An 18,435-nucleotide genomic window follows, 5' to 3' on the forward strand; every position below is an offset into this window, starting at 1 on the left:
AGCAAGTGGCTCTCTGTAAGTTACCGCTGCTCGCAAAGCTGGCGAAGGAAAAAAGAAAACAATTATCTTGTATAGCTGTTTCTTTTTTTTTTTTTTTTCAAGACTGCAAAGGGCGCCGTCATGTTTTTCGTCTTCGGAAATCACGCAATCTCTCGCGTTGTCACAGCATGCTCCCGCCAAGCCGTGCCTTTCATTATCCTGATGAAATGTCCACCTACAAACAAACAACCATTCGCACTCAAATTCACACCTACCGGCAATTTAGAGTTGTCGATTAACCTACTATGCATGTTTTTGGGATGTGGGAGGAAACCGGAGTACCCGTAGAAAACACACGCAGGCACGGAGAGAACATGCAAACTCCACACAGGCGGGGCCTCGGATTGAACCCCGGGGATTGAACTGTGAGGCAGACGCTCTAACCAGTCGCCCACCGTGCCGTTTACCAGTACCATTTGCTGAAAAGCAGCCCAACACCATCATGTTCCCACTTCCGAACTTCACTGTTGGTATGGTGTTCTTAGGGTAATGTGCAGTGACATTTCTCCTCCAAACATGGTGTGCATTATGGCATCCAAACAGTTCAATTTTGCTTCAATGCGCGAAGCCTACGGTGAAAACATTGAAGTGGACCAATGAAGCAAAGACAGAACTGCACAGACAAGAGTGTCTTTGAAAATTAAACTGGCAGCCTGGATGAACATACGGACACTGTTACATCCCATGTCACTTTCTGTGAAGAGGTGTGTGTACCAACAAAGTCATGTTCCACGTTCAATAACAACAATCTTCAATAGATCTCTGGAACTGTGCGAAGTACCCTCCCGTTTCAAACGCTCCACCATCATCCCAGTCCCCAAGAAACCTGCAATATCAGGTCTGAATGACGACAAGCCTGTCGCCCTGAGATCTGTAGTCTTGAAGTCCTTTGAACGCCTCGTGCTGGACCATCTCAAGAGTGTCACAGGTCCCCTGCTGGACCCCTTGCAGTTTGCCTACCGAGTAAACAGGTCTGTGGATGACGCAGTCAACATGGGACTGCACTTCATCCTAGAACACCTCGACGGCGCTGGGACCTACGCGAGGATCCTGTTCCTGGACTTCAGCTCTGCGTTCAACACTATCATCCCCAAACTCCTTTCCTCCAAGCTTCTCCAGCTCAGCGTCTCGCCTGCCACCTGCCAGTGCTGCTCGTCTCTCTTCTGCTCCTCTCTCTCTACATGGACTGCACCTCAACACACCCGGCTGTCAAACTCCTGAAGTTTGCAGACGACGCCAAAGTCATCGGCCTCATCAAAGGCGATGAGTCTGTGTGTCGACAGGAAGTGGCGCAGCTCGAGCTGTGGTGCGGCCGACACAACCTGGAACTGAACACGCTCAAGACTGTAGAGATAATCATGGACTTCAGGAGGCATCCTTTGCCACAGCTGCCCTGTGTCAACCATCAAGACCTTCAAGTTCAAAACTGCTGAAAATATTGTCAGTTCCCCCCCTACCCACCCTTGAGAACTTGCATGCTGCCAGAACTAAGACAAGAGCATGGGCAACTCTTCTAATTATTCTTTGCACTGATCTGTCAGAAATCTTGCGAGGAGCACCTGATCGAGGCAAATCTACGGTGGTATGATTGGCTTTCCACTTAGGTATTATGGCCCCAACCGTGCTCACTGGAACATTCATAAGCTTAGATATGCACCTGTAACCAATGCCATCGTTATGTTTTGCAACAATTAGTTTGCGATGGTCTTGAGACAGCTCTCTGCTCTTACCCATCATGAGATGTGTCTTGACTCAGACCTTGGCAATGAGACCTTTTTGTAGGCCATCAATTAGGACTCAACCAGCTGATATTCATTTGCACTGGATTGCAAGGGGCTGGATTGCTTTTTGATTATTGATAGATTTTAGGTGTTGTCTTGGCTTTCCATGCCTTCATGTGTTCAATACTTTTACCCTGTGTCATTTCGTATTATTACATGCAACTTAATTTCTGATCTTATCTGTTCTACGTTCTTTGCATGTATGGATTACTTGGGTTTTCCCCAACATCTGGTGAAAATTTCATGTCAACAGCATCTTTAGAAAGTGATTTTGTGAGGAAAATGGTGACGTGTTAAATACTTATTTCAGCTGCTGTGTGTGTGTGTGTGTGTGTGTGTGTGTGTGTATATATAATGTTCAAGAAATTCACTCTTTATATCCTTTATATTTTTTGACGGTATGGATTTTGATGTTTGTTGCATAAAATTCTGATATAAATGTCTCCTCTGTGGTGAGGTCATTTTGGGTCGGGCGTCGCCTCCTACTTCATATTCCTTCGGTGGTTATTTGGGATCAACATTGTCCTCACCATTATGACTGGAGCATTCATAGTGTTACCAGAGGTCAGTATTATGTGCATATACATACATGAATACATTTCACAAATCTTTTTTTGATTCGCTACAATATTTGAGGCCATCAATGGTTATGGAGCGAATGCCACTTCCTCAGTATTTGTATGTTATTTTAACAGTACATACATGTCCAGGTACATTACCAACTCTATTAGCATATTTTCTACTCGATCTAATACTATACCTATACCAGGCCGCAACAAAGGAGTGAGATGCATGTGGGACCATTGCAAACTGAGATACATTCACAAAAATGATGAATACAACAGCAAGCCCTAAATTTGTTCCTCCAGCTGAAATGTAGTGTGTGTGTGCATACCCCAAACAAATCGGTCTTCATCAAACGTGTGGGCGCCTGTCACATGCGCAACGCTAATATGTGTTGATCAATCCCACCTGTTCTAAACTTGCACGCTCACGCACGCAAAGTGTCATTTCCATTAAGAAAGGCCTACAATTGACCATACTGTATATAGTAGCAACAATCCCTTTAAGGACACATCAATCCCAGTCATTGGTAAGACACATTTTTGAAATCATCCAGCATTTTCTCTAAACTGTAATTACAAAACCCAATATTCAAGCTACATTCGCAAAACCAAATGTTGTCAAATCAGACCCCGCGTCAATCAAAATGAAAAAGACCACTGAACAGTCATTACACATAACATTGAAAACAGGAAAACACAATGATTGGTAATGTTTATTGTTCACCATAGGAATGCATTTTGTAAAACAAAACAAAAATCATGTTTAGCAAAGAAAAGAAAAGAAAAAAGTACTAGGCCTACACATGTAATGGAGAAAGGGATGTATTGAAACATATTTTTCTGTACAGCACGGTATATAGTCATACTGTAAACATGTACATAATGAAAAAAGCAATTACCTGTTCTCTTGTCTGAATCTTAAGACTATGGTGAACACTGAATCTGCACTCGCTGCATTCCCGCTTTCCTCATCGTCAAACTGTGGAGAAGAACATGATGGTCTCCGACAGTTGTATTTCATCTGAAATACCTTCGGCAATTGTCAGTTGCCTTAGACCTCCTCCCCAGGGACGTGCACAGACATTTTGGGGGGCAGGGGCTCAAGTGAGAAAAAGGGCACACCTTGCAATTTATTCATAAATAAATAATAGGACATCTCTGACTTACTTATTCATTTCAGTACTCTTATGCTCACATAATTGTTGAATACTTCACAGATTTCTAATATATATATATATGGTGAAGTAATTGTTTTTAAATATAACATCAAATGGGTTTATATTTGTACAAAACAATTCATTATTGAATTAATTTCATTATTAAAATAAATGCTACTCTTAATGAAACCTAATCTTCATACAAAAATGAAAAATATTGTTCTCTCCATAGGTAAGTAGACAAACCTATATCCTCGAACAGCAATTAGGCCGATATATTGTTGTAGCAGTTAGATTATGAGGTACTGTTTGTAAATTGGCTCACGCTGAGAATAACACCATTTCGTCACATTTAGCGTCAAACAGTGTATAGAAAAACTAGTGTGAATTTTCGAGTTACTTTTCTGCACATTTAGAACAATATTTGTCAACTTGTACAGTTAACTCCAAATATTAAATGTTCATCCAAAATCTTAAATCTAAATGTTAAATACTGTATATCAAAATCTTAAATATACCCTAAATCCATCCATCCATTTTCAGAGCCGCTTCTCCTCACGAGGGTCGCGGGCGTGCTGGAGTCCATCCCAGTTATCGTCGAGCAGGAGGCGGGGTACACCCTGAACTGGTCGCCAGCCAATCGCAGGGCACCTACAAACAAACAACCATTCACACCTACGGGCAATTTAGAGTTGTCAATCAACCTACCATGCATGTTTTGGGGATGTGGGAGGAAACCGGAGTGCCCGGAGAAAACTGTACTGTAAATGTTGAATGTAAATTTGAATACTAAATCATCTTAAATATATATCTCAATATAAATCTTAAATATATATATATATATATAGACTTTAAATATAAATATTAAATGTAAATATAAATATTAATTTAAATGTTAAATATATACCTTAATATAAATATTAAATGCAAATGTTAAACATTATATCGAAGAACCAACCAGAGACAGGTGCTTCGTACTGGCCTGCCTGCCTGCCTGCCTCAGAGTGCTTGCTTGCTGGCCGCGAAAAAGCCGAAATCAACCCTGGAGATGGACTTGGATAAATAAGTAGCAAAGGAGATTCTTCCCTCCCTGCACTCTCGGCTTCAGCGACGGCCACACGAATGGCTGCTTCCTGCTTCTGTTGTCCAGTGCTAAAGGTGGACAACGATGGATGTCAGATGACCAGACCAGGGCTGTGTTAGCTAGCCAGCTTGTTTGTTCGTTTGCTTGTGAAAGGAGGCCGAGGTTCCACTCAACGAGGATTTACAGCACTGAGACGTCCAAACCAACACGGGTTATACCTTTGCCCACTGTACAGAATGGACCTTGCTTAAAGTGACCTTTTAAACTAAAAGAAAACTTTCCGGAGGGAGAAGCAGCAGCTTCCAGCTGCACTCAGTCATAAGCCATTGCAGGACAGTGCCGAGGCGGCACTTCGTAAAAGTGACACTAAACACACAAAGTACTCGTCAAATAATGTTTCCCTAACTGGTTTATTATTTCAGGTAGTGATCATCTATGTTCAAGGGTCCATTTCCCTGTGTAAGTTTTTTTTTTTTTTTTTTTAATAAAATTTTTTTTCCACTACAAAACACAGCTTTTTGGAGGGGTATTTCAGTTTCTTGGCAATGTGGATTTGCATATTAGCTAAATATTTAGATCAACCCAAAACATTTAGATTTGACTTTTAACATTTAGATTTAATATTTATATTTACATATATATTCTACATTTAGAGTTCAAATTTATATTTACTTTTAAGATTTATATTGAAATATTTATTTTGATTTAAGATTAATATTTAGATAAATATTGAACATGTAGATTTAGTATTTGTATTTAAATATACATTCAAGATTTAGATTTAGATATATAACGTATTTAGCATTTAAATTTGAGGTTTAGGTGTAACATTTAATATTTGGTGTTAACTATTTAAGTTAAATATAGTTCTAATTGTGCAGAAAAGTGACTAAAATTTTTTTTTTTTTAATTTGAAACACTGTTTGAAGCTAAAAGTAAAAAAACTGCTGTTATTTTCAGCGTGAGCCGCTTTACAAACCCCATATTCGGGTCAGTGCATTCCACTCTCCTGCTTATTTTGTAAATTTTCGTGGAAAAAAAAAAACTGACGAGACATTGAAAATCACTGCAAACAATTTGAGAAAATGCAACTTTTGCAAAGGTCTTGAACCTTTTTTTATTCATTTATTTTTACAAACTTTCTTTGTGTCACAATCGAGTTTTTTGGTAGTGTCGGAGACGAGGCAAAACGGGAAAGACCCAAGTGCAGGGAAGCAGGAAGGCAAGACAGGAGTGCAGGAGTCTGGAAAAAGACATTTTAATTTCCAAAACAAAAAGGTAAACAAGGATCATGGAGGGAAATGCTGAATTAACAAAGTCCAAAAATCCAACGACAAAGTAACAAAGGAACACTAGGGTACAGAACTCACCACGACAAGATGAGACCAGGAAACATGACGTGAGACAACAGACTACAATCGACAATGAACCAACAAGCACTGAAAAAAAAACGGAGCTAAAAACAAGCAAACTGACGAGACAACGAGGAACACCTGAACAAGACGAGTGCCTGGAAGGAGCTGATAGGTTGGCACAAGGTAGAGGAGGGCTGACGAGAACAGGGGGTGACCGCAACCAAATGAGCACAAGACATGACAAAACTAAATAACCTAAACAAAAACACAGACCAAAACAACAAAAACGTTTCCAAAACAGGGTGAGTGGAAGGGGGGCTGGAGGCAGGTTTGGGCTCCACCAATCAGGGCCAGTCTGGTGGCCGTCCAGGACACTAGATGTGCGGTGCTTGGCTGAGCCATTTAGGGGCTCGGCCAGGACGCCGACCACAAGGGCTTCTAACAGGCTGTTCAGGCGGCGGGCCATGATGCCGGACCCAAAAGCAAAGCAAGGGCCAGGCATGAGGTTTGGCTGGCAGGCGCTGGATGAACCCTGCCAGAGCAAGGACGGGTGCCGGCCACTGGACGTGTGGCGCCGGAGCAAACAGGTGGCGGTCACTGGACGAGCGCCACTGGACGAGCATTGCCAGAGCAAGTTTGGGTGGCGGCCGCACAATGTACGCCGCTGGAGCCTGCAGTTGCCGGGAAGCAAGAACGGGAACCTGCTGCAGCCGCCGGGGAGCAGGAACGGGTGCCTGCGGCTGCAACGCCGGAGCAAGGTTGGGTGACGGCCACACAGTGTATGCCGCTAGAGCCTGCAGCTGCCGGGACCAGGAACAGGTGCCTGCTGCAGCCGCCGGGGAACAGGCATAGGGTCTGCATTCGCTCTTTCAGCCTGCCGCCGTAGAGGTTTGGCAACACAGGAAACAAGAGGGGCAGAGTGCAAAGGAACTAGGGAAGGTGAACTAGGAAACACGAGTGGTACGAGAAGAGGTGATAAAATAGGCATGGAATGAGGTGACTTGGGGGCAGGTTTGGATGGATGTGACTTGGTCGGAGGCATGGAACGAGGTGTGGAAATGGGTGACAAATTACGTGGCTTAGAAACGGGAGCTTAATGACGAACCTTGACCTTTACTTGGGTGCCTCCGTTGGCCACCACACGGAGGTCCCTTATCGATGGCCAAACAGGTGCCCAAGTAAAGGGCAAGGTTCAGTGCGAACTGATTTGGGCTTGGACTAGCAGGGATCGGAAAAGGGAAAACGTGACAAAAATTGACTGGGACGCAAAAAACTAGTGAAAGAAATCTAAATTGGTGTCAGAGTCAGAACTGGAAAAGAGGTTAATTAAATCGGGTCCATCTTCACAATCCCAAAAATCAGAATCTAAAAAACATGGAGGTAAAAATGGTAGGACAGTGTCAATGACAAGGACTTGAAGAGACAGATGAAAACGACAGCGAGGGAAGAACGAAAGGGCTTACAGAAAAAAGGTAGGTCTGGTTGGCAGGCTGAGGGCGCTGGGAGGCAGACTGGCGGCGTCCAGGGCGATGCCGTGTGATTTTTGCTGGGTCCTTTTGTGGTTGGTTCATTCTGTCACAATCATTTTTTTTGGTGGTGTTGGAGACAAAACAAACACAAGGCAAACAAGGATCATGGAGGTCAGTAACCCAAAGTGCAACAATCTACAGTAAATACAAAGTAATAAAGGAACACTAGCCAACGAAGAACTCACCACTACAAGATTGGACAAAGAAACATGATGTGAGACAACAGACTACAAACGACATCGACAATGAACCAACATGCACTGAAAGAAACCAGGGAACTAAATACAAGGAAACTGACGAGACAACGAGGAACACCTGGACAACACACGAGTGGCTGGAGGGAGCTGGTAGGTTGACACAAGGTAGCGGGCTGATGAGAACAGGTGGAGACAATAACGAAACCAAACGAGCACACAAGACATGAACAACATGGGACACAGGAAAACATGAAACAAAACTAAGTATAATCTAAACTAAAACACCGACCATAACATTATGCTTTATAATTTTCTTTTTGTCTAAAATTTATATTAATAATAATACTAAAGATGAATATTTTCTTGTCTTCCCTTGTTGTCTTTCCTTTCTTCCTTACAGCAGCAACCTTCTGGGGGCCATGTCCCTGTTGATGTTTATCACTTCACTGTGATTTATTGGAATGTCTTTCTCAATAGCGAGAAGGAGATCAGAAAGCCTCTCTTCTGTGAATCGGCATTTCAGTGTGTTTTTCACCAGCAAGAGCTGAGAGAAGGACCACTCCACTATGGCTGTTGACACTTGGAAGTCCTCATCAACTCCACCCGTGTTGGAAAGATATCTTTTCCACTGTTGTCTCTCAATGTTTAGAACATATCCTTCATGGTGGACGTCTTTTGGAAAGAGGCATCAAAAAAGCTGAGGTCTGTTCTTCTGATCCTCTCCTCCATAGAAATCACACAGGGTGTGAATGGCCTCAAGAGAATCAGGCCCCATAGCATCTTTGCCTATCCAATTTTCAACCTTTGTCAAACTATGGAGCGTCCTCAGTATTTTACTGGACAGCGTCTTGCCATCTCCACGAAATTTCTTTTTGTAGTTACTGAGAAAGAGCGTATATGAATTAACAATACACCTTCACACTTTACTAGTCTTCAACAGACTGGAAGGAGTGGCTCTCTGTGGCTGCATTAGTACAGTGTAGATAATTTGCAGGTGCCCTCCTCTGCCTTTGATGTCCTGGAGGGACTGTGGGGATCCTGATTCCAGAAGGTTCTGCCTTTGCAGTGGCACTCAACAGTTTTTCAAATTGTTCTTCTGTCCCGAGCTTGATCAAGATGTCCATCACTCCTTCAACAACAGTATATTCTGTTGACAAATCAATGTTGCAGTTATGTAGCGCATCAGAGGCAAGTGCAGTGACCTCAAAAACTGGAGAGGCTACCTCAAGGCAAAAAAACCCAACTCAAACGCTATGGCTTTACGGTACATCCTGGCATCTCCAACAGCATTATCTGGTTGGGATGGTCATCTATCAACACATTTTCACATAACTGTCATTAAACTTGAGATCAAAAGCTTTGTGGTGGGCAGGATCTGTTGGGTATCTTAAGGAAGCAATTTTTGATAGGATGTCTTCTACACTATTCACATTTTCCTCAACCTCACCCTCTTCAATGAATTGCTTTTCACCTCCAGTGGCTTCTTCTTCCTCAACAATGACAGTATTTTCATAATCATCTTTGGTCTCTGTGCTAGCTGTTACCCGTGAAGCCTTCTCTTGGCCCTCATTTGTTGCTCTCTCAGTTTCTTTTAGATCTCGTATTACACAAGAGCTGCTGTGGTTTTGGAGTAGCCATGCATTGAGAGATTCGCTACTCTTTGCTACCTCCTGAGCCTCCTTCTTCTTCCTTTTCTGGATGTGTTCTTTTTCTTGGCATTGTGCTGCAGACAGGATAGAAATGAATTGTTTTCTTACTTTTGAGCTATTATAACTATGCAACAGAAAACACAGTTTTCTGAATATATCAATGATCCATTAATAAAATAATTAGCATTATTTTACAGCTCTCATTATTACCACTACAATTCTCTCTCCGCACCTTGGCATAGTCATTGACGGTGACATGAACTTTCAGTGTACCTTTCAGATTTGAAGGAGGGCTGTCTTTCTGTATCAGCTTTGATACATTTATATCAACAACATAATAGTAGAAGTAGAATAAATAGCTTTAAGTTGAGGAACCTACAATCAAAATGTTTCCACAGCTGATTAAGACATGACTCTTCAGGTAAAAATTGTGTTTTCATGTTCAAGTCATTTTGAGATTAAATATTATGGATCATGGATCCAGCCGTGCTGCGGTAGAAGGGAGAGGGGAGGGTGTGAGGATTCTGACCGAGCGCATTGGGCGGCATCTCCTGACGAGCAGTTTGGAGTTTTCTTTTTTTAATTTAGATTTATTTGGCCGGCACGGTGGACGACTGGTTAGCACATCTGCCTCACAGTTCTGGGGACCGGGGTTCAAATGCCTAAACCCCTTCCATCCATTGCTCCATATTTTGAACCGCTTATCCTCACTAGGCTCACGCTTGTGCTGGCGCCTATCCCAGCTGACTTTAGATGAGAGGCGAGGTACACCCTGAACTGGTTGCCAGCCAATCACAGAGCATAAATAGACAAACAATGATTCACACACACATTGACACCTACGGACAAATTTAGTCTTCAATTAACCTACCATGCATGTTTTGGGGATGTGGGAGGAAACTGGAGTACCTGGACAAAACCTACGCAGGCTCAGGGAGAACATGTAAACTCCACACAGGAACGGCAGATTTGAACCCGGGACCTCAGAACTGTGAGGCGGATGTGCTAACCAGTCACTACCGTGCCGCCCAATGCCCTGCCCTAAACACATCTATTTAAAAACTGTAAGTGACCTGACAATCAGAATCTGCACAAATTTAATTTACAACTCCAATTCCAATGAAGTTGGGACGTTGTGTTAAAGATAAATAAAAACAGAATAGAATGATTTGCACATCATGTTCAACCTATATTTCATTGAATACACTACAAAGAAAAGATATTGAATGTTCAAACTGATAAACTTTATTGTTTTTAGCAAATAATCATTAACTTAGAATTTTATGGCTGCAACACGTTCCAAAAAAGCTGGGACAGGTGTCAAAAAAGACTGAGACCTGTTTGGAACATCCCACAGGTGAACAGGCTAATTGGGAACAGGTGGGTGCCATGATTGGGTATAAAAGGAGCTTCCCTGAATTGTTCAGTCATTTATAAGCAAAGATGGGGCGAGGTTCACCTCTTTGTGAACAAGTGCGTGAGAAAATAGTCGAACAGTTTAAGGACAATGTTCCTCAATGTACAATTGCAAGGAATATAGGGATTTCATCATTTGCGGTCCATAATATCATCAAAAGGTTCAGAGAATCTGGAGAAATCACTTCAAGGCCGAAAACCAACATTGAACGCCCGTGACCTTCGATCCCTCAGCCGGCACTGCATCAAAAACCGACATCAATTTGTAAAGGATATCACCACATGGGCTCAGGAACACTTCAGAGAACCAATGTCAGTAAATACAGTTCGGCGCTACATCCGTAAGTGCAACTTGAAACTCTACTATGCAAAGCAAAAGCAATTTATCAACAACACCCAGAAACGCCGCCGGCTTCTCTGGGCCCGAGCTCATCTAAAATGGACTGACGCAAAGTGAAAAAGTGTTCTGTGGTCTGACGAGTCCACATTTCAAATTCTTTTGGAAATTGTGGACGTCGTGTGGCGCATTATCAGAATCAGAATCAGAATCATCTTTATTTGCCAAGTGAAGCGTAAAATATGACAACGGAGACCCCGGACTGTTGAACAGCTGAAGCTGTACATCAAGCAAGAATGGGAAAAAAAATCCACCTACAAAGCTTCACCAATTAGTGTCCTCAGTTGCCAAAGGTTTATTGAATTTTAAAAGAAAAGGTGATGTAACACAGTGGTAAACATGACCCTGTCCCAGCTTTTGTGGAACGTGTTGCAGCCATAAAATTCTAAGTTAATGATTATTTGGTAAAAAAAAAAAATAAAGTTTATCACTTTGAACATTAAATATCTTGAATATAGTGTATTCAATTAAATATAGGTTGAACATGATTTGCAAATCATTGAATTGTTTTTATTTGTTCAACACAACATCCCAACTTAATTGCAATTGGGGTTGTAGTTCCTTTTATGCTAATGACATGCTTTAATAAGAAAAGTACAAAGATGTGACCTCTGTTGAAGAACCAAGGGGGTCATTGTCACTTTCATTATTGCTGTCTCTGTATTTTGATGTGTTCTAAATCTTGACTGAAAATCTTTAAATAAATAACTGTTTTGTAGAACGTATTACAGTTGTCTGGCAACTGCTTTTTCGAGAGCCTTCAACAGAAATGGAAGCTAGATATTGATCAATAAGTGCCTAAGACGTCATTTATTTATTTTCATGATGAGGTTTGGCCTGTTATGAAGACGTATTGATCAAGTTAGATACAATAAGTGGCACAGTTCCAAGCAGCTGTAGACAGTTACTGTACTGTATGTGCACAGACATTATTGTGGGCAGGCGCTCAAGGCCAAAAAAAGGCACCCATCGCCAAAATTATTGATCCAATTGAGAATAGTAGTATATATTTAACATGTATTTATTTCTGATAGCACAACCAACACAGTCAATATTAAAATCAAAGGAGGTGACAAGAAGCTACAATGGATAAAAAAGTACTGTGTCCCTGTTAAATTGCCAAGTTTTTTTACATACAAAAATGACTCCAAGAGAAATCTTTTATCCTGTACAAGTAAATTGGGAAAGAAAATAATCTTTTAGAGAGGGAAACTAAAAACAAACAACTGAGATAATGTGGTTGCACAAGTGTGCACACCCTTTTATAACTGGGATATGGGACTGGATATGTATGTTTGAATCACATTCAAACTCGTTAAATGAGAGTCAGCAGACACCTGCCACCATTTAAAGTGCCTCTGCTTAACCCAAAATAAAGTCCAAATGTTCTAGTAGGCTTTTCATTTTTTGTAGTCACATCTTACAGCACAAGCCATGGTCTGCAGAGAGCTCCCCCAGGATCAGAGACCTCAATGTTCGAAGGTATCAGTCGGGAGAAGGATCAAAAGAATTTCCAAGTGTACCATGGAACACATTGAAGACAGTCACCATCATGGAGAAAATATGGCTCTACCAAGAACTGGAAGACTAAATTACTGAAAAGATGAGAAGTAAACTGGTCAGGGAGGCTGCCAAGTATGCAAGTACTGTCTGTTTAGTACATGCGACAACCATCTCCTGTCTTCTTCATATTTCTAGGCTATGGGGTAGGGTGGAAGCTTTATTCTACAAACTAAAACATCGAAGCCTACATTTTGCAAAACACACTTAAAATCTCTTGACACGTGGTTGAAAATGTGTTATTGTCCAAAAAAGTTTAATTGCAAAAGGTTTGGCGCAAACTAAAGGTTGAACCGATTAGTTGATGCATCGATTTTACCACTGCGCAATGGTGATTATAGCTATAGCTAATTCAATTACTCGCCAAGCACGTGTTCTCGCATTAACAACACGGACGCTTAGCATGCGGTGGGTCTGTGCAGCAAACAAGCACTGTGCCTCAAGCGCGTAGAAATATTTAACTAAAAATTAATTCACCAAACGCCCTCCTTGAGCAGAAAAAAGGCAGACAATATCCTGTAGCCTCTGCTTTGACGATAAAGTGAAGACGAGCGGTGGTCGAGCGATGTCTTCATCATGAACATTTTGGCAGTAACTACACGAAAAACAAAACATACAGCGAGTGTTTCACTCAAGCCTTCATCCTGCAGACACATTCCTGTACGCCCTTTCTCCTTCCAGTCTCCCCACCCCCACTCGCACTCCTCCAATCACAAATCACAATCAGACACCTTCACCTTCACTGCCTCACACAGTTGGCGCTTAGAGAACTATAGTAAGAATCCACATAAGATCAGAACACATTATTCCAGTTCTTAAGTCTCTTCACTGCCTCCCAATCACCTTTAAGGCTTGATTTGAAGAGCTCTTTTCCAAAACAAGATGAAAGACAAACTTTAAAAAGATACAGTGGGTGCGGAATGTCTTCAGACCTGGATTTGGGGATCATCTGCCATTCCTCCTTGCAGATCCTCTCCAGTTCTGTCAGGTTGGATGGTGAACGTTGGTGGGCAGCCATTTTCAGGTCTTTCCAGAGATGCTCAATTGGGTTTAAGTCAGGGCTCTGGCTAGGCCATTCAAAGAGTCACAGAGTTGTTCTGAAGCCACTCCTTCGGTATTTTACCTGTGTGCTTAGGATCATTGCCTTTTTTGAAGGTGAACCTTCGACCCAGTCTGAGGTTCTGAGCACTCTGGAGAAGGTTTTCGTCCAGGATATCCCTGTACTTGGCCGCATTTATCTTTACCTTTGATTGCAACCAGTCTCCCTGTCCCTGCAGCTGAAAAACACCACCATGCTTCACTGTTGGGACTGTATTGGACAGGTGATGAGCAGTGCCTGGTTTTCTCCACACATGCCACTTAGAATTAAGGCCAACAATTTCTATCTTGGTCTCATCAGACCAGAGAATCTTATTTCTCACCATGTTGGAGTCCTTCAGGTGTTTTTTTTTTTTTTTTAGCAAACTCCATGCAGGCTTTTATGTGTCTTGCACTGAGGAGAGGCTTCCGTCGCGCCACTCTGCCATAAAGCCCCGACTGGTGGAGGGCTGCAGTGATGTTTGACCTTCTAGAACTTTCTCCCATCTCCCGACTGCATCTCTGGAACTCAGCCTCAGTGATCTTTGGTCTTCTTTACCTCTCTCACCAAGGCTCTTCTCCCCCAATTTCTCAGTTTGGCCGGACGACCAGTTCTAGGAAGGGTTCTGATCATACCAAACGTATTCCATTTCAGGATTATGGAGGCCACTGTGCTCATAGGACCCTTAAGTGCAGCAGAATTTTTTTTAAAACCTTGGCCAGATCTGTGCCTTGCCACAATTCTGTCTCTGAGCTCTTCAGGCAGTTCCTTTGATCTCATGATTCTCATTTGCTCTGACATGCACTGTGAGCTGTAAGGTCTAGACAGGGGAGTGGCTTTCCTAATCAAGTCCAATCAGTATAATCAAACACAGCTGGACTCCAATGAAGGTGTACAACCATTTTAAGGAAGAAATGTACAGCACCCGGGTTAAATATATGAGTGTCACAGCAAAGGGTCTGAATACTTATGGCTGTGTGATATTTCAGTTTTTCTTTTTTAATAAATCAGCAGAAATTTCAACAATTACGTTTTTTTTCTGTCAATATGCGGTGCTGTGCGTACATTAATGAGGGGAAAATGAACTTAAATGATTTTAACAAATGGCTGCAATATAGCGGCACGGTGGCCGACTGGTTAGAGCGTCAGCCTCACAGTTCTGAGGTGCGGGGTTCAATCCCCGTCCCCGCCTGTGTGGAGTTTGCATGTTCTCCCCGTGCCTGTGTGGGTTTTCTCCGGGCAATCCGGTTTCCTCCCACATCCCAAAAACATGCATTAATTAATAACTCTAAATTGCCCGTAGGCATGACTGTGAGTGTGAATGGTTGTTTGTTTCAATGTGCCCTGCGATTGGCTGGCAACCAGTTCAGGGTTAACCCCGGCTCCTGCCCGATGACAGCTGGGATAGGCTCCAGCACGCCCGCGACCCTAGTGAGGAGAAGCGGCTCAGATAATGGATGGATGGATGGATGGCTGCAATATAAAAAAAAGTGAAAAATTTAAGGGGGTCTGAAAATCTTTCGTGCCCACTGTATCTCTTGCCGTGCCATTCATTGTACGACTCTTATTATTTTTTTGTCGAACAGACTGAGCCAATGGATTATTTGAGCAGGATGAACTTGTTTTGTAAAATTATCTGAACTAATACATGTATTTTTTCTCAAATAATAAAAACAGATTTAGAGCTTTTGGAAAATAGTTCTTCCTCTTGATGTTAATCTCATACACAGCTGCTTTTATCAACATATATCAGATAGATATCTAATATGTTTTGGATTCAATACTTAGTCGTATCTGTTTGAGGAAAGCATAATACCAATCTAGTGTTAGTAGATTACAATTTAGCCTACTGAATTAGAAACGTCTTCAGAGATAGCATAGAAAAACAAAGGGCAGCATGAATTTATGATCACTGACATACAGACACGAGCAATTTCCCCACACGAGTAATCCTCTCTGTGATTCCCCAGTGCCACACTTTTGCTGCTCTGTTGGTTGGGACAAAATGTCCTCTGCGTCCACACTCTTGTCCGAGCTCTGCATTGAGCATTAAACATCATGATTGCTCTGTCAGTTTATCAGTGTCTCTCCCTCTTTTCTGTAAATGATGCAGCCAAGGAGAGAAATGCAAGCTAAATGGTGGCCAACAGCTATGATTGCGACAAAATGCTGGTGTTAAATTATTGTTATTGAAATATTATAAGTTATGCACTGTTGGGGGCGGGGGGGGGGGGGGGGGGGGAATAAAATACTTGCTCTGATCGAGAATACCTGAAATCAATACTTAAAGTGGTGGTGATGCAACTGGGTGCTAACACAAACTTGTGAAAACATTTTTATTTTCATAATATAATCCTGGAGCCTATCCCAGCTGTCATCGGGCAGGAGGCGGGGTACACCCTGAACTGGTTGCCAGCCAATCGCAGGGCACATACAAACAAACAACCATTCGCACTCACAGTCACACCTACGGGCAATTTAGAGTCTCCAATTCATGCATGTTTTTGGGATGTGGGAGGAAACCGGAGTGGCCGGAGAAAACCCACGCAGGCACGGGGAGAACATGCAAACTCCACACAGGCAGGGCCAGGTCCTCAGAACTGTGAGGCTGACGCTCTAACCAGTCGGTCACCGTGCCGCTCATAATATAATTGCAAGTTAAACCCTTTTACACCACAGTTCATTCTACATTCTTGAGTTTATATTCAATGTTTTTATTTCTGGCATTATCCTGAAAATCTATTGACTGTTTTTATGTGTCTGTGCTAGCTGCTTGCTGGAGCCCCGTTTGGAACCACAAGGAGTAAAACTATTCCCAAAGAGCACCTGGCTTCTGCTCAGGACCTGGACACCATATGGTCCCTTGGGGCAAGATTTTTCTCTCTTTTGATTTTTAATCAATAGCTTAATAGCACATTACATATAGATAGAATGCACAATTAATAAAGCATTATTTAGTGTGTCCCTGACCTGTACATGAAGTCTAATTTAACCCACCCTTGTAATTCTATATGACAAATTGTTACTCTATCATATTATCTGTGTGTGTGCGTGTGTGTTTGTGTGTGTTTTTAATGCTCCGCAGGGTTATCTACAGTACTCGGTGTTATTTTATGGCTATTACGGGAGGGTAAGGAAAATCGGCAGTGCGGGATACCGGTTGCCCCTTGCCTACTTCTTGGTTGGGATGGCTGTCTTTGCCTACAGTTTCATCATTCTGTTAAGAAAGTAATTGTAATATTTCTTGTTATTATGTTGTTATGTTTTAATAGCATTTTGTAATCTGAATAAAAAAACTATGCTCTCAGTTGATGTAATTTAAAGTAGGTAAGCAAGTTAAACAAATAAAAACTGAATTGGCAATGTAAAAATTTATATAAACCATGCAATGTTGAAGTAGTTACAACGGAGCCTCCAAATTCAACCGTAATGTTCTAGAAAAATGGGATGTGGGAGGAAACCCGAGTGCCCGGAGAAAACCCACGCAGGCACGGGGAGAACATGCAAACTCCACACAGGCGGGGACGGGGATTGAACCCCAGTCCTCAGAACTGTGAGGTAAACGCTCTAACCAGTCGTCTACCGTTCTGCCTACATTCTAGCAATATTATATAAATATAAACCGTCACTCGGTTACAGCTCCTGCAAACACCTTGCTGTTTGCTCTCCATTACGAGTATGTCAGGTCTCTCAAACGATCAGTGTTATTGGTTTTATTTTAGTGTTTAATTTCTCTTTATACATGTATGACAGACTTAAATATTGTCTGTTCTCAACTCAATTTCCAGAGCACTTTTACAGCAAAAATACAATTGCAGCTGTATAAAGTGCTGTACGTAATAAAGATTGAACAAAAAACATAATAACAATCCATCCATCCATTGTCTTCCGCTTATCTGAGGTCGGGTCGCAGGGGAAGCAGCCTCAGCAGGGAAGCCCAGACTTCCCTCAGCCACTTCCTGTAGCTCTTCCGAGGGGATCCCGAGGCTTTCCCAGGCAAGCCGAGAGACATAGTCTCTCCAGCGTATCCTGGGTCTTCCCCGGGGTCTCCTCCCGGTGGGATGTGCCCGGAACACCTCACCAGGGAGGTGTCCTGGAGGCATCCTGAACAGATGCCCGAGCCACCTCATCTGGCTCCTCTCAATGCGGAGGAGTAGCGGCTCGACTCTGAGCGCCTCCCGGATGACCGAGGTTCTCGACTTATCTCTAAGGGAAAGCCTGGACACCCTGCGGAGGAAACTAATTTCGGCCGCTTGTATCAGGGATCTTGTTCTTTCAGTCACAGCCCACAGCTCGTGACCATAGGTGAGGTTAGGAGCGTAGATCGACCGGTAAATTCTTTACCACAACGGATCGATACAAAGTCCGCATCACTGCAGACGCTGCACCGATCCGCCGGTCGATCTCCCGTTCCATTCTTCCCTCACTCGTGAACAAGACCCCAAGATATTTGAACTCCTCCACTTGGGGAAGGATCTCATCCCTGACCGAGAGAGGGCACTCCACCCTTTTCCGACTAAGGACCATGGTCTCAGATTTAGAGGTGCTGATTCTCATACCAGCCGCTTCACACTCGGCTGCGAACCACTCCAGTGAGAGTCGGGGATCACGGCCTGATGAAGCCAAC

The 18,435-nt window shown here is 42.7% G+C and overlaps 1 protein-coding gene and 1 long non-coding RNA gene across 2 annotated transcripts in view; one reads left to right on the top strand and one right to left on the bottom strand.

The window, feature by feature from the left end:
* The window catches only part of LOC133470084 (transmembrane channel-like protein 3), an 82,658-nt gene that overhangs the window by 20,428 nt on the left and 43,795 nt on the right, over positions 1 to 18,435 (top strand). The window contains exons 5-7 of the mRNA XM_061757993.1: positions 2,278 to 2,384; positions 16,578 to 16,676; positions 16,894 to 17,036. Coding sequence (XP_061613977.1) covers positions 2,278 to 2,384; positions 16,578 to 16,676; positions 16,894 to 17,036 — 349 coding nt within the window. The remainder of the gene's footprint in view (positions 1 to 2,277; positions 2,385 to 16,577; positions 16,677 to 16,893; positions 17,037 to 18,435) is intronic.
* LOC133470092 (uncharacterized) lies at positions 6,596 to 7,766 on the bottom strand. The gene is made up of 3 exons (XR_009785849.1): positions 7,697 to 7,766; positions 7,446 to 7,554; positions 6,596 to 7,347 (listed from the first exon to the last, which is right to left on the bottom strand). It is a non-coding gene; the product is annotated as an uncharacterized LOC133470092 (long non-coding RNA).

Source organism: Phyllopteryx taeniolatus, chromosome 2 (assembly GCF_024500385.1).
Source record: "Phyllopteryx taeniolatus isolate TA_2022b chromosome 2, UOR_Ptae_1.2, whole genome shotgun sequence".
Lineage (NCBI taxonomy): Eukaryota > Metazoa > Chordata > Actinopteri > Syngnathiformes > Syngnathidae > Phyllopteryx > Phyllopteryx taeniolatus.